Raw genomic sequence first — 14,651 nt, forward strand, 5'->3', positions numbered from 1 at the left:
CTTAATAGAATAAAGGCACTATTTACCTAAGTAGCTATAAATTGTAAGGGTTATTTTGGCCCTTACTCGGCTGCATCGCCTAGGGGCTCTTAGGGGTCGCCAAGGCTAGCCTTCGGCTAGCCCTTGGCACCTCCTTATAAGCACCTCGGGCTTACAGCCTCCTTTCTCCCCCATCGGTTCGTCTCTGTACTTAGGCTATTGCCTATCCTCATTACCATATCGTCCTCTTCCATCGACTCCCTATGTGACTCATGCTTGGCTTGCCTGCTCCCTACCGTACACCCTAGCAATACTGCCTTACATAAATACACAAAAAGGGTATTATATATTAATTGTATATTAAGTGTAAAATAAGCTTAATAGAATAAAGGCATTACTTACCTAGGTGGCTGCAAATACGTAAAAAGGGCATTATATATTAATTATACATTAAGTATAAAATAAGCTTAATAGAATAAAGGCACTGTTTACCTAGGTAGCTATAAATGCGCAAAGAGGGCATTATACGTTAATTATGCATTAAGTGTAAAATAAGCTTAATAAAATAAAGGCACTACTTGCCTAGGTAGCTGTAAATACGCAATTAGCTGCACTATATTATTAAATACGGCAGTTTGCCACTCCTTGGTTAAGACTATAGGCTATAGCTCATAGTGTGCGGATTACGTATTTAGCTGCTAAATGCCGCTAAATGCTGCTAAATGCTGCAAAAATGCTGGTAAATTTTTTCCTAACGTATAGCTCTAAACTTATCCTATAGTAAAGGACCCTTATTTTTAGTACCTAACTAGTAATAAACTAGTTAGGTAATTATCTTTTCTTTTATAAAACCTTTAAAAGCCTAGCGCGTGTATTACTTATAGTTATAATTAGCATTATTAACCTTAAATTAGTTTTTAACTGCGGTAATCTACCGGTTAAAATACTATTAAGTAGTACCGCTAATATTAGGTAGTAACTTCTTAACTAGGGCGTTAAGATTTATTTAGTATATGCGTTCGCTATATAACTTATATTCTTTACTAAAGAGGCAATAAAAGGGCTTTATTAAATTAATAATACTCTATAAGTTAGCTATTTTTTTTAGCTAGCTTATCTAGCTCCTTTATATTAGCGGTATTAGGTAAGACGCTAGTAACCTTACTAAGCTCCTATTAAGCCTAAATATATAAGTTAAACTAGTCTTTAGCATTTATAGATATCTAATTATTTTATAATTTAGGAGGTAGCTTAGATGCTGCTAGTGTACTTTTAGCGGTTTTATTTATACTAGATCCTAAGGTATTTTACGGTTATATCGCTAGCGTATTACTATTAGGTATAGGCGTCGGTTTTGTCACGGAGTGAGCATAAGCGGTGATAATATATAGCGAAGTAGGTATTATTAAGCTATGTACATGAACTGCGTGATAAAGTCAAGACGTTGCGTAAGGAAAGAAGGTAGGGAAACGGGAAGAAAGGGCATATATCGTTGACTTGGTTGCTTAGTTAACACGTGCATGGGTAGAATAGGGTTTAGGTCGTGGTCCTGGCAGAACTTGGCAGAATTCGGTGGAACTTAGCAGAATATGGCAGAATGCCGTAGATTGCCGTTAGATTGCCATCAGATTGCCGTCAGATTGCCATTTCGCGGTTGGTCTCTAATTGCTGAGTCGGTGGAAACAGGTGGACGTGTGCAAGGTGTTACGGGGGTGTCCCGTGACAGGTTTTCTTTTTAGAGGTATTATAGAAAAATTAAACCAGCTATCCTCCTAAGGGGATTAATAAGGATTTAAATGTAAGGTAAGGATATAGATAGGGAGTTTCATAATAGAATAATAGGGTATATTGTATAGACAGAGACGAATCCTTAAGGGAAAAAGGAGGAGTCTGTGTGCGAGGTAGGAAGGGTTTTCCCTAGGCACGTGCAGCGCACGTGCCTCACGGGCGAGTCACCCCTGGGTTGCCCCAGGGTCGCCCGTACCTTGCGGCTATATAACTATCTACTTAGGTTTCACCTGACAAATATATATAATATCTGCGATAAATATAATAATAGTAATAATATTTTATAGCTATAAGCTGGCTTATTGCTGTAATATATGTAATATTGCGCTCTTTTAGCCATGGTTATTTGAGTATTGTACTTTTAGCTAGCGTGGTGCTGGCGTATCGCTCTGGGCTTTGGCGAATACCGTGCTTCATCGCGTAACGCCCGGGCCCGCGTGACGCCCACAAAACCAAAAATCGGCAACTTTTTTAACACCCAATATCTCTACTAATATGGACCCTCTTGAGGCTGCGCTGGCATCATTGGAATCGCTAAGACCTAGAGAAAAACCTAACTACGCTATAACTGCAAGAAAGTTTGGTATTGATTGCTCTACGCTATTACGGCGTTATAAAGGCGTTTAGGGCACCTATGCTACGAAGTGTAAGAATTAACGACTACTTAACACAATATAAGAGAAGGAGCTTATATAATATATTAATAAGCTTTATATAAGAGGCCTACCACCTATAAGACAAATAATATAAATTTTTATATTAGAAATAGGTGGTAAAGAACCTAGCAAGAACTGGGTTAATTAATTAATTAAGCGACACGATATTAATCTTGTATTATAATAAATATTTAGTATAAACGCCTCCCGCAAACGAGCTAATTTAGCCTTTAAATACTTACTATATTTTAAGCTCTTATGGCAAAAATTTAAGCAATATAATATTAATCTACGGCATATATATAATATGGATAAGAAGGGCTTTTTAATTGGTATACTATCCAAAATAAAGAGGATCTTCTCCCGACGTTAATATAAAGAGGGGGGTATTAAGCAGATTATATAGGATGGTAATTGTAAGTGGATTATAACGATAGCTTATATCTACGCTAACGGAACTTCTCTTACACTTACGCTAATTTATTAAGCTGCTTTTAGCAATATATAAGACACCTAGTTATAGGATTTTAATCCTATAAAGTATAAGACCTTTTTCTTTTTATCTCCCTCTAGATAGACAAACAATTAAATAGGGCTATTATAGCTTAAATAGGTGTTTAATCGTAAGATAAAAGTAAAGGTATATTAATCTTATCGACTTCTAATACTAGATGGCTATAGATCGCATATTATAATGGAATTTATTAAGTTCTGTAACAATAATAAGATCCTCCTAGCTATATACCTACCTTATTTAACCCATACGCTACAGCCTCTTAACGTTTATATATTTAAACCTCTCTTATCTGCGTACTTAGCTAAACTAGCCGACTTTATAAATAGATGCTAAGGACTATTATTAATTATAAAAAGAGACTTTTTCTATATGTTTTAATAAGGCCTAGCAGACCTTATTTATGTCGGACGGACAAGTCACTCATAAGAACTCTGTCGATTGAAGCTGGCTCTAGAAGCTCTCTATATACATGAGGTAGGGGCAAAGGACTGACGACGACACTGACGACGACGCTGACGACGATTTGGAACTATTACTCAATCGCCACCAGGTCGACATTGTCACTCAGTCGGTGATAGGTAATGAATAGGTAATAGAAAATAGATAGTAAGACATACGATGGCAAGAAACAGGGTGTGAGTCATAAGGTGGTACTTGACAGTGACCTCAATGTTCGACAATTTAAGTCTAAGACTATCCTTAAGGCCTTTAAAACGACTGGTTTATCACCTTTTAATCCCTAGGTAATCCTTAATCGATTTAATATTAATTAGAAGGACCGGCTATCTTTAAGTAAAAGTACAAGCTTAGTGCTTAGTGCTTTAGATTAGAGGAAGATTAAGCGGCTTTTATATATAGCTGTTAATAATATATATAGTAAAGAATCACGACAGCTTAGTTAGACGGTCCACTTAATCTTAGTACGTTGTACTCTCCTCTAGTATAAAAATGAGCGCCTTAAGGAAGCTCTTATTAATAAGAAGCGCCGTCAGCAGCGTAGTAAGCCTCTCCTACTTAAAGCGCCCCCAGAATATAATGGTGGTGTAGTCTTCTAGTCGCTAAGCAAAGTTAAAGACGCGCGCGATCGTTAAGCTTAAAAAGAGGCCAATAAAAAGGCTCTACAGCTTTAAAAAGATGAGGAGACTAAGCGCAAGGAGGCTAAAAAGGCTAAAAAGGCGCGTATGCTAGAGGAGAGGAAGCGTATAAGGGCTACTGCAAAGGAGATTCAATTGCAGGAGGAGTAGGTTAAAAAGGCTCAGCGCGAGAAGGCAAAGATCGCTCGGCAGGTTAATTAACAGCTAAAAAATAATCTTAAAAAGGCCAAGAAATACAAGAAGAAGGTTATTATACCTATAGCTAGTAATTAGGAGGATATTGATGTTAATTTATTATCTGTTAAAGATATAGGGCCTCCACTAGGTAGGACCCGGCGCAGTAGGCAAATTAACCTCCCGCAGAGGTATCGCAAGTAGTTTATTATTGCCAATAGAGTCTCTAAGTTCTCCTAATTGCTACACCAAAAAATCTAATTAATTTATTATATATATGTGGCTGCAGAGCTTCAAAAGTTGATGGAGTTTCATCTGAAAATCGGGCGTCACGTGGGCCCGGGCGTTACGCGATGAAACACGGTATGGCGGAAAGCTAGCCCCGGGCCCTAAAAACGCTTTTAGCGGAACTAAATTTCCTACGCCACTCCCCGTTTTCCTGACGTATAATATAGCTACGACGTCGTTTTTTAATGTAATAGGTAGAGAAGCTAAAGAGCTCCTACCTCGTAGTATTTTTATAATAACTAGACATTATAAAATAGTTGAGATACAGCAGTGAAAAAGGTGATTCCTGCTGCATTTTAACGCTGCATTCTCACCAAAGCGACGCCCATAAGCTCTCGGGGGAGAATTTCGTTAGTTAATAAGGAGCAGTATGCCCGCCCGTGCGCGTAGTGCACGTACCAACGCTCCCCCGAGGGTCTGATTTATGAGATAACCCTGTCCAAAGAAGTCTCTGTATATGATTTCACGCACCACTAACAATGGTTTGCCAAACAGGTGCAACTGCGAGGTTACCCTAATTGAACACCCCTAATGCTTCGGCCGACCTCATCCGTTTCGCCGCAGCGCAACGCATCTCGGGAATGCTGCGCTAGGGAGCGGGTTCTAGACAACGCCGCTTGACGAGCGATCTATCGTAAAAGTAGATTAACTAAGACAACGGCGACGGCTTGAGGACTGAGGCGCCTGGTGTTATTTCTAGAGTATAGTTTCGTACAACGGTGGAAGAAATTACCTTGGCATATATGGACCAATCATGCCTCCCAATCTACAAAGCGGTGCTGTAACCCTTGCGCCGTGAAAATCTTTAAGGATGGCGCACAAAGTGGCTATAGTCGTTGATCGTCGATCTTCCAATAACAACTCTTCAAGTAGGACATAGCGCTCTTATGTTCACCAGTACGTGGTGGTGAAATTGAGGAACCTAGGTAATATAGGATGAGTCTTCTAATTAGCACCTTATTTCGTGGTCTTGATATATGTATTTTACGTCATATTGTCGATTTCCCTGAGCATTTGAAGTGTCTGAATATTTTGGGCGTCTGGTATGAAAGACCACAAACATAATACCACCTCCCATCAACCACTGCGTGTCATATCGCTCAATATAATGCTAGTAAGTTCGTGGTTCTGATTTAGACTTAGGAACAGATAAACATGCTCAGTCAAAAACGTGAGCCAAGGGGCTATAGTTATATTTCAATGGGAAGAGTCAAAATAACTGTCAATCGGAAGTCCGTGCACCGATTGTAAGAAAAGAATGATGACTCTGTCTATTGAATGGTGGCTCTAGAGCCTCTATATATACATAGGAAAGGTGTAGGAAATGAGNACGAGAAGGGGGTAGGGGGGTGGCAATGGAAACAAGGGGTAGGTGACCAAGTCAATGACCGAGTCAATGACCGAGTCAATGATCGAGTTAATGACTGAGTTAATGGGAGGTAGCTGAGTCGGTGATAAGATAACCTAATTTAGGTCAAACACCCCCCCAGCTGATTAACTGGTAGGTAATCAGCTAGATATACCTAAATAGGAAATATCTATAGTGTTAAACTAAAATAGAAACCATCTAAAAGCAAGAATTTTATAAGGAAATCGTACAAATAGGTTAAACAGTACAGTTAAATCTGACTATAATAGGGTCTTAATATCAATCAGATTTAGTTATTAAATAAAGCTTTCGTGCTTCTGCCTTGGCAGGGCCTTTATAAGACCGTCAGCCGTCATATCAGTAGTAGGGACCCACTTAATTACAATTAAGCCCTTTTAAACTTCTTGGCGAAGCCAATGCTGGTAAATATCTACGTGACGAAGCTTCGTGTTTAATTAGGGTCCGTTCTTGGTAAGTAGTTAAATCGTCTATAAGTTGTCGCAGCTAATTATATGCTCCTCATTCGTATAGAGTCGCATAGCTTAAAAGAAGCGCTGCTACTAAATCGATTCAGTAGCTGTATTTAATAAAGCCTTAAGTTTAGCTTCGGTGCTTAATATTATAACTATCTTCTGCTTAGTAGAGCGCCAGTTAATTACTCCCCTAAATAGTAAAAATATAAAGCCTTTAGTACTCTTCCAACTAATAGGATCATCGCTAAATGTAGCGTTACTTATATAGACGACGATCTAACTTCTAATATTCCTATTTAAGTATTTAATTACCAGGGTTCTCGTTTAATAGAGGTATATAATCGCTTAATTAACTATAGCTTTATATAGGGGCGACGGATTACAAAGAAATTCTATAAGCTTACTTAAGGTTTAAGTAACGTTAGGTTATATAATATAGGTAGCGTAAAGTAGTAAGCTAACCTTCCGTTAATATATATAGACCTACTACTCAGAGGCCTATTCTAGATTAGGTAAGAGATTGTCCGTACTTATTAGCGTATATATTAGACGATAATCTTTTAGATAAAAGATGCTAGTAATCTTATTAATATAGAAATCTTAATAAAGCTAAAGCTTCCGTTAAGGTCGATTACGGAGGATTCTAATTCCTAAGAACTAAGTCAGTTCTCCTAGGTTCTTAATCTCGTACTTCTTCGTTAGCTCTTCCTTAAAGAGTTAAAGCTTTAGTAGGTCTTTTATGCGGTAGGCTGCCACAATATTATTAACATAAAAGAATATAATTAGCTAGTCGTTGTAAAATAGGCACGATTTTCTATTAACTGCCGTTAGACCTAGAGTTATTAGGGTAGTTAAGAACTCATTAAGCTAAAGCAGTAGTAATTGTCTAAGGCTATATAAGGCTCTTTAAAGGAGCAGACACCTACCCTTCTATTAAAAGCTATTTAGAAACTTAATATAGACTATCTTATTAATAAGGCTGTTAGTGTTACGGCACTGTTATAGACCCTCGTTAGGGGCTCGTCTGGAGCCTTGGCGCTATGTATATAGACGTGTCCTTTCCTCGACCTTCTTCTAGTCCTCGTCTTGATATTCTCGTTAATAGACTACCAATCGTACAGGCTTGCGCGTCCCTCGTGCCGTGCTCGTGCCTCGATTGACTGAGTCGCTAACAGTTAGTAAAGGCGTTAACTACGTCGCATTACTAAGTCTCCAAATTGCATGTAGCGACGATCACTATTATAGCCCTAAATATTTTTACTGTAAGGGTTGCTGTATATATATCCTTTTCGCTAGGTCGTTATAAGTCACCTTATATATAAAGACGGGCTTTAAATTTAACTAGATATCTATTAGTATTAAACTTATAAGTAAACACCTAGGTAACAGGTAAAATGTTAAGCAACACTGTCCGTATAATAGTCTTAAATATCCCTCGCTGCTCAAGATTACTAAATTCCTTATTAGTGGCTTCCGCAAAGCCATCTTTATATAGGTAAGCTTAAAGCTCCTTTTAGCTATAAGGTAGTAATAGAAGCTTATTACAGTATAATTACTTCTAGTAATATTTAATTCCGGTAGCAAAAGCTTTATAAAAGGTAGGAAGGGTATCTAATTGCTTAATATCTATAAGGTAAGCTTCTTAACGCGTTAACGGCTTCTTAGTTCTTCTACTTATTACAATATTAACATCGCCTATATTACCGCGGATCTCCTATTTTAGGCGGGCTTATTCTCTAAGAATAAGTTTAAATTAGGGTTTTCGCTTAATTAAGGCACTTAACGGCTCTATATTAGTAGTATCTAATTAAGGTTCTGGTGTCTTAGCTAGGGTAAAAAGGCCTAGTATAGAGTTGTTCTTAGAGGCTTATAGGCTAATTACATTATTATCCTAATCTATCGCTTAATCTTAATTTTTATTAGCATTTACTTATTAACTTCTACTAGTATCTGTCTCATCCTCCTTATTTAACGTCTTATTTAATATCTTATTAAGCTCTTCCTAAAGCGTCCTATTAATATTTAACATATTAATTACCTCTAAAATTTAATCCGCGCGTTTCTAGAGCAGATTTGCAAGATCTAGCTAACTATCGTTATAGAGCAATTACTTATTAAACGTCATATCTCTCGTTTAAATTACCTTCTTTTCGCTAGGTATATAGACCCTAAAAATATTCGTTAACTAGTACCCTACTAGGTATCTAATATAAGCCCTTAGCTTAAGCTTTTATATATATAGGATTTTATATTTAAGCGGGTAAGCTCTATAGCTATATATTTATAGGTAAGCTATATTCGGCTTTAATAGTAAGAGCCCTAGTGCTAACTAAAGCTTCTTAAAAGGTGTTATCTAGCTAAGCTAGGCACTTAGTGTCTAATTAATTAGATACGCTACAGCCCTAGTAATTTCTAGCTAGAGCTCTTTTAGTAATTAAGCCTCAATCCGCATATATCGAGACTTAATAATAATTACCCCCCTAGAACGTTTAGTAGAACCGTTCTAAGACTTTATATATAGGGCCGACTGCTCTAGTAATATTCCTTTTTAAGTCCTCTAGGTGTTAAACTTGCTACCTAAAGACGTTTCGCCATTAATTCGAATTATTATAATCTTTAGGTTATATTAACGTTCTACCCTATTTAAGTATTGTATAATTGCTTATATTGTCAACAACTTATAGGCGAAGGTCTTAACCTTATTTAAATGCAGAAATTTATTATAGAAATATATTATCTAGATATAACTATTATATGCCACAATCTCTTAAAATAAGTCGATATGCACTTAGTAGAAGGGTCTAGTTACCTTACTAGTAGGTAGTCTTTTTAATACAATTTCGTAAGCCTTACTAACAGCACAGGTCTTACAGTCGATCATCGCTAAACCTTAAAGTTTCGCACCACCTACTTCCTAGGGTAAATACTCAATTGCGTCGGGTCCTGTATAGCCCAGTCTCTTATGCCAAAGTCTGCCATCTACTTCCTAATTAGGAAGGGGGTCTCGCAATTAGATTACGAATAAGGCCTTGCTTAGGGTCCTTAATTATAGCTTGTTATACTTTAAGGTTGATTAATTATAATAGCGCTCGCAATATATAAACGTCTCGTCATCGTTTTTATATAGTAGGTTCTTCTTATTGTCCCACCATATGTCCCTATTATTAAACTTTCTTAAGTAGGCTAAATTTGTATAAAAACCTAGTATATAAGCTGCGTTAACTAAGAAGATCTTTCTAGGACCTAATAGCGTCCGGATAGTAATTGCCGCCGTCCCTACACCCTTAACTGGATCTATACCCGTCCCGGCATATATAAAGTTATTGCTTAGTTGAAGCTCGTCAACAAACCTTAATTAATCGTTAATGACGTGTATGGTGGTTCCGTTATTAAGTATTACGCTATCGCGTAGCTTGTAGTCAGTGCCTACTTTATAGGCGCCTATTTAATATACGTAAAAGGTACTATTGTCTTCCTTTTCGTCTATGCTCCATGTAGCTTCCTTTTTTAAAGACTGCTTTCTAACCTTCTTAAGTATTCGCTTGTGCCATTCTAGGGCGTTAGCAATCTTTTCCTCGACCTTCTTGGCCGTCGCTTTATCTGATTTTTAGTCCTTTGATCGAACCGACTCGTTAATATAAGGACAATCTTGGAACCAGTAAACAGCTCCGCAGTAGCACGTCGGGGTATCTTTCTTCCGTGCCGTCTTGGAGGTGGTAGGGGCCTTATCCTTAGGAGCCTCGTCCTTAGGAGCCTTATTGATTGGCTTGCCTTAGAAGCTCACTGCATTGGCACTGAGCTGAGCTCTATTCTTCTGCTGGGCAGTCTCTAATTATTAATAGTTTCGATATATGTCGACCAGTCGATATATGGATATCACGTGGTCCTTAGCCCAGTTGTGTTTGTCAAATTCGACCCTCCACGTTAAGGCCTAATTTGGTAATACTGGCTCTACCGCCAGTAGAAAGTCTCTAATTGCTCGGTCGCCGTCTACGTCTAACAATTTGATCTTTTTACAGTCGTTATACGTTTTCTCCCACTGCTATAACTAGGTCTCGAAGTTCTAATTCTTTGGGCCCTTTTTAACCTTGGCGTATTAAGTGGATAGGTAGAGCTAACGTGCAGTATTAGTAGGGGTAACCCTTTCCTTGAGAGTCACTAGTACGTCGTATACCGAGTTGATACCCAGTATGTAGGTGTTTAGATGTCTGGCTACTACACCGGTAGTGTAGCTTCGTAAAGAAGTCAAGGCCGCCTTCTACTTCTTATACTCCTTCTTTACTGTCTTATACCTCTTACGGAGAATTTAAAGCTCGTCCTTCTCGTCCTCAGAGAGAGCTGCATATGAGGTCGTTCCTGTCTTCACATCTTAAGGCCTAGGAAAGACTGGTTCAATTAATTGGGGTAACTTGTCCCGTTTGGTTGAGGGGTTGACGTATTCCCATACGTCTCCTGTTCGGGCTCGAAGCCTGATAAGGTCGATCCATTCGTCCCAATCAGCTTGGCTCAATAATATCACCGTCGTGGTGATAGCTTGGGTAGGTGGTTGAGAAGTCATTTTGAAAAGGTGCTTACAGAAAGGTCGAAGGATTTGGTAATAAGTAGTAATTTGATAAGGGGTATAATCAATTAAATCAAATAGTTGAATAGGGGCAATACGGCAAGCAACCCGGGCTCATAACTGTCAATCGGAAGTCCGTGCACCGATTATAAGAAAAGAATGATGACTCTGTCTATTGAATGGTGGCTCTAGAGCCTCTATATATACATAGGAAAGGTGTAGGAAATGAGGACGAGAAGGGGGTAGGGGGGTGGCAATGGAAACAAGGGGTAGGTGACCGAGTCAATGACCGAGTCAATGATCGAGTCAATGACTGAGTTAATGGGAGGTAGCTGAGTCGGTGATAAGATAACCCGATTCAGGTCGACAATAACGTTCAGACTTCCGGTAGTTTCTTTACGACTATCGTCATTAAACCCGTTAGAGCCATGGCAGGTCAATACTTGAACTTAAGTATTGGACGTTGCTATCAACTGGACCGTAGACGAAAGGATGACCTGTTAATAAAATATTTCTTGGTATTTATTCTCACAGCTGCAAGTATTTCCGTTATAAATCCTAGATAATACATAGAGCAATTTAAAACATGAAAGACGATGGGTTATATACTCACTCTTCTGAGTCTTTTCGAGTCCTAAACTAGCCTTCAGATATTTAGGGATAGTGATCATACCACAGCAATTGTTGAAACTGGAACGTATGTTCGAGACTAATGTTCATAATCTTGTAGGTCTTGGAGTCAGTAATATTTAGAAATCCACCGAAACCCCCGTTTCTTGTGAGATTCCACTTTTGTAGAGTCATCTCGGCTGTGCAGGATTTGGCTGAACGAGAGTGAAGAGCTGAGACATTGAAGTCGGTTTTCTTGCTCCTCTGATACTTGTTTCGTAAAAGAAATACTGGGTGCATTTGCTGCGCTCCCGCTAACAGGTCGTTGCTTCTTTTTGATTTCATATCGGACTGTGCTTGACCCGAGACCAGTCAAACTTGTTCGTAGGATACGTATGTATTTTAGTAGCATGTGAAATATTTAAGAACACACAAAAATCTGATTGCCTATGTAATAAAGCTCTGTCTAAAGGAGTTTAAGAGGAACTAGGGATGCTTAGTAGGCTAATGTCTATAACGTGTTTCACCACTCAGTGGCCCACCTCACTCAGTGGCCCACTCTATTTCTCACCAAAAATCGTAAAAATCATAGTATAATATCTTAACAACCACTTAATAAGAATTTCTAAAAATTTATATTTAAGCTTATATATATATATATTATTTCTCCTCTTTTAATTTTAAACTAATTTATTTAGTAGTTATAGATATATAAAAATTAATGTAGAATTTGCTGTTTAAAACTATATATCTCTAATATCTCTATAACTACTTTATAGATTTATTTAAAATTAAAAGGAAAGAAGTATAATATATATGCAAGCTCAAATATAAATTTTAGAAATTATTATTAAGTGGTTGTGTAACCGACTACCGGTACTATGCCAAAACGCCTGCGTATCACCTGCGTATCGACTGCGTATCACCTGCGTATTGACTGCGTATTGACTGCGTATCACTTACGTATCACGATGTTTTAGTTACGAAGTAGTCTCCCCTTTTGACTTATTACCAACACCTTCCTCATGTATTTATACCACTTGATTTCCATAGATTTACAATCAAGTTGCTCGTTTAATCCCATACACTGCAAAGCTTACAGGTTGTTAAGATATTATACTGTGATTTTTACGATTTTTGGTGAGAAATAGAGTGGGCCACTGAGTGGGGTGGGCCACTGAGTGGTGAAACACGTTAGGAGATGAGCTATATGACTAATCAGTTTGGAAGTCATTTATAAAAAGTATTAGTGACCTGGGATTGGACCCTGCGATTTTGAAGTGTCAGTAGGACGGAAAGATACTGCTTTCGTGTTCTTCAGTTCTTCAAGAGTGGTCGCGTGCAGCCGAAAGAGATAATTGAAGGGATTCCTTGGCGCTGACATGTCGCAGGTACCTGGATTCGGCAACGGTGCATGACGAAGAGGCGGGTGCAGCAGCTCCCCCAGCCACCAGCCTCTCCATACCTTCTCCATCAACAAACCTCTTTGACTAAATCATCGGCACTTCCATTCACCATCGCTGCAGTTCATCGGTATCAATTTTTGTAGCATCTTCACTATGAAGACCGCTTTACTGCTGGCAGCGGGTTCGCTGCTTGGCTCCGCTTCGGCCGGAGTACACAAGATGAAGCTCAAGAAGATCCCTCTATCTGAGCAGCTCGTAAATCATCACCATCTTAGAGATAATCTCATTAGCTGTGATCATAATTGATACTAATACGTCTCTAGGAATATGCCAACTTCCAGGATCAGGCGAAGGCACTCGGTCAGAAGTACCTAGGCATCCGCCAAACAACCCATCTCGAGGAAGTCTTCAAAGCTTCTGTCCATGCGGATGGGGACCATCCAGTCCCTATCAGCAACTTCTTGAATGCCCAGTGTAAGTTGCGATGCATCTATCTACATGCCTAACGAATGAACTCCTGACTCTACACCCTAGACTTCTCCGACATCTCCATCGGAACACCTCCCCAAGAGTTCAAGGTTGTCCTCGATACCGGAAGCTCTAACCTTTGGGTTCCCTCTTCAGAGTGCAATTCGATCGCGTGCTACCTTCACAGCAAGTACGATCACTCTTCGTCATCGACGTACAAGAAGAACGGCTCCTCGTTCGAGATCCGCTATGGATCTGGTGAACTCAGCGGCTTTGTCTCGCAGGATACTTTCCAGATTGGAGACTTGAAGGTTAAGAATCAGGATTTCGCTGAGGCTACCTCAGAGCCTGGTCTTGCCTTTGCTTTCGGCAGGTTCGATGGCATCATGGGTCTGGGATACAACACGATCAGTGTTAACGGAATCATCCCTCCGTTCTACAGCATGCTTGACCAGGGCCTGCTGGACGAGCCTGTGTTCTCCTTCTATCTGAGTGATACCAACGACGAAAGTTCCGAATCAGAAGCCATGTTCGGTGGTGTTAATACGGACCATTACACCGGAAAGCTTACTAAGATTCCGTTGAGACGCAAGGCTTACTGGGAGGTGGATCTTGATGCTATCACCTTTGGCGATGACACCGCTGAGATGGACGACACGGGTGTCATTCTTGACACTGGCACTTCCCTTATTGCCCTTCCTTCGACCATGGCTGAGCTGCTGTAAGTTGATCCAACTGAAACCTGGTCTTCAAATACTAATTATAAATAGGAACAAGGAGATTGGTGCTAAGAAGTCATACAACGGCCAGTATACCGTTGAATGCGATAAGCGAGACAGCCTCCCCGACCTGACGTTTACACTGACTGGCCATAATTTCACCATCGGCCCCTATGACTACATTCTTGAAGTCCAAGGTTCATGCATCTCATCGTTCATGGGCATGGACTTCCCTGAGCCCGTGGGGCCGCTCGCTATTCTCGGAGATGCCTTCCTTAGGAAGTGGTACTCAGTCTATGATCTTGGCACCAACAGTGTTGGTCTCGCAAAGGCAAAGTAAACTATTCGGCAGTGTTTCGGGTATGGAATAGGCTCTATGAGGAACACTGGTTGAAGGCTGTTGTGTGATACTCCCTGCAATGGCGCTCGACTTAAATTGTAGCTATATAGGATTTTACCCTTTGTATTCTTTTATCCTCGCGCCTTTGGCTGGTGCTTTTCGTTTTGTAATGGCGAAATGCTAGTATATTTAGAGGCCTTTCTGCTGCCT

The 14,651-nt window shown here is 39.5% G+C and overlaps 1 protein-coding gene across 1 annotated transcript; it reads left to right on the top strand.

The window, feature by feature from the left end:
* Nucleotides 1-13,067: 13,067 nt before the first annotated feature.
* K441DRAFT_551597 (aspartyl proteinase) lies at nt 13,068-14,441 on the top strand (the record flags this gene model as incomplete). Its single annotated transcript, XM_067643109.1, has 4 exons — nt 13,068-13,169; nt 13,238-13,388; nt 13,449-14,103; nt 14,153-14,441. The coding sequence occupies 4 exons, from the start codon at nt 13,068-13,070 to the stop codon at nt 14,439-14,441; spliced, it is 1,197 nt and encodes a 398-aa protein (XP_067505891.1).
* Between the last annotated feature and the right edge of the window lie 210 nt (nt 14,442-14,651).

The sequence above is a fragment of the Cenococcum geophilum genome (genome assembly GCF_001692895.1).
Source record: "Cenococcum geophilum 1.58 unplaced genomic scaffold K441scaffold_13, whole genome shotgun sequence".
Lineage (NCBI taxonomy): Eukaryota > Fungi > Ascomycota > Dothideomycetes > Gloniales > Gloniaceae > Cenococcum > Cenococcum geophilum.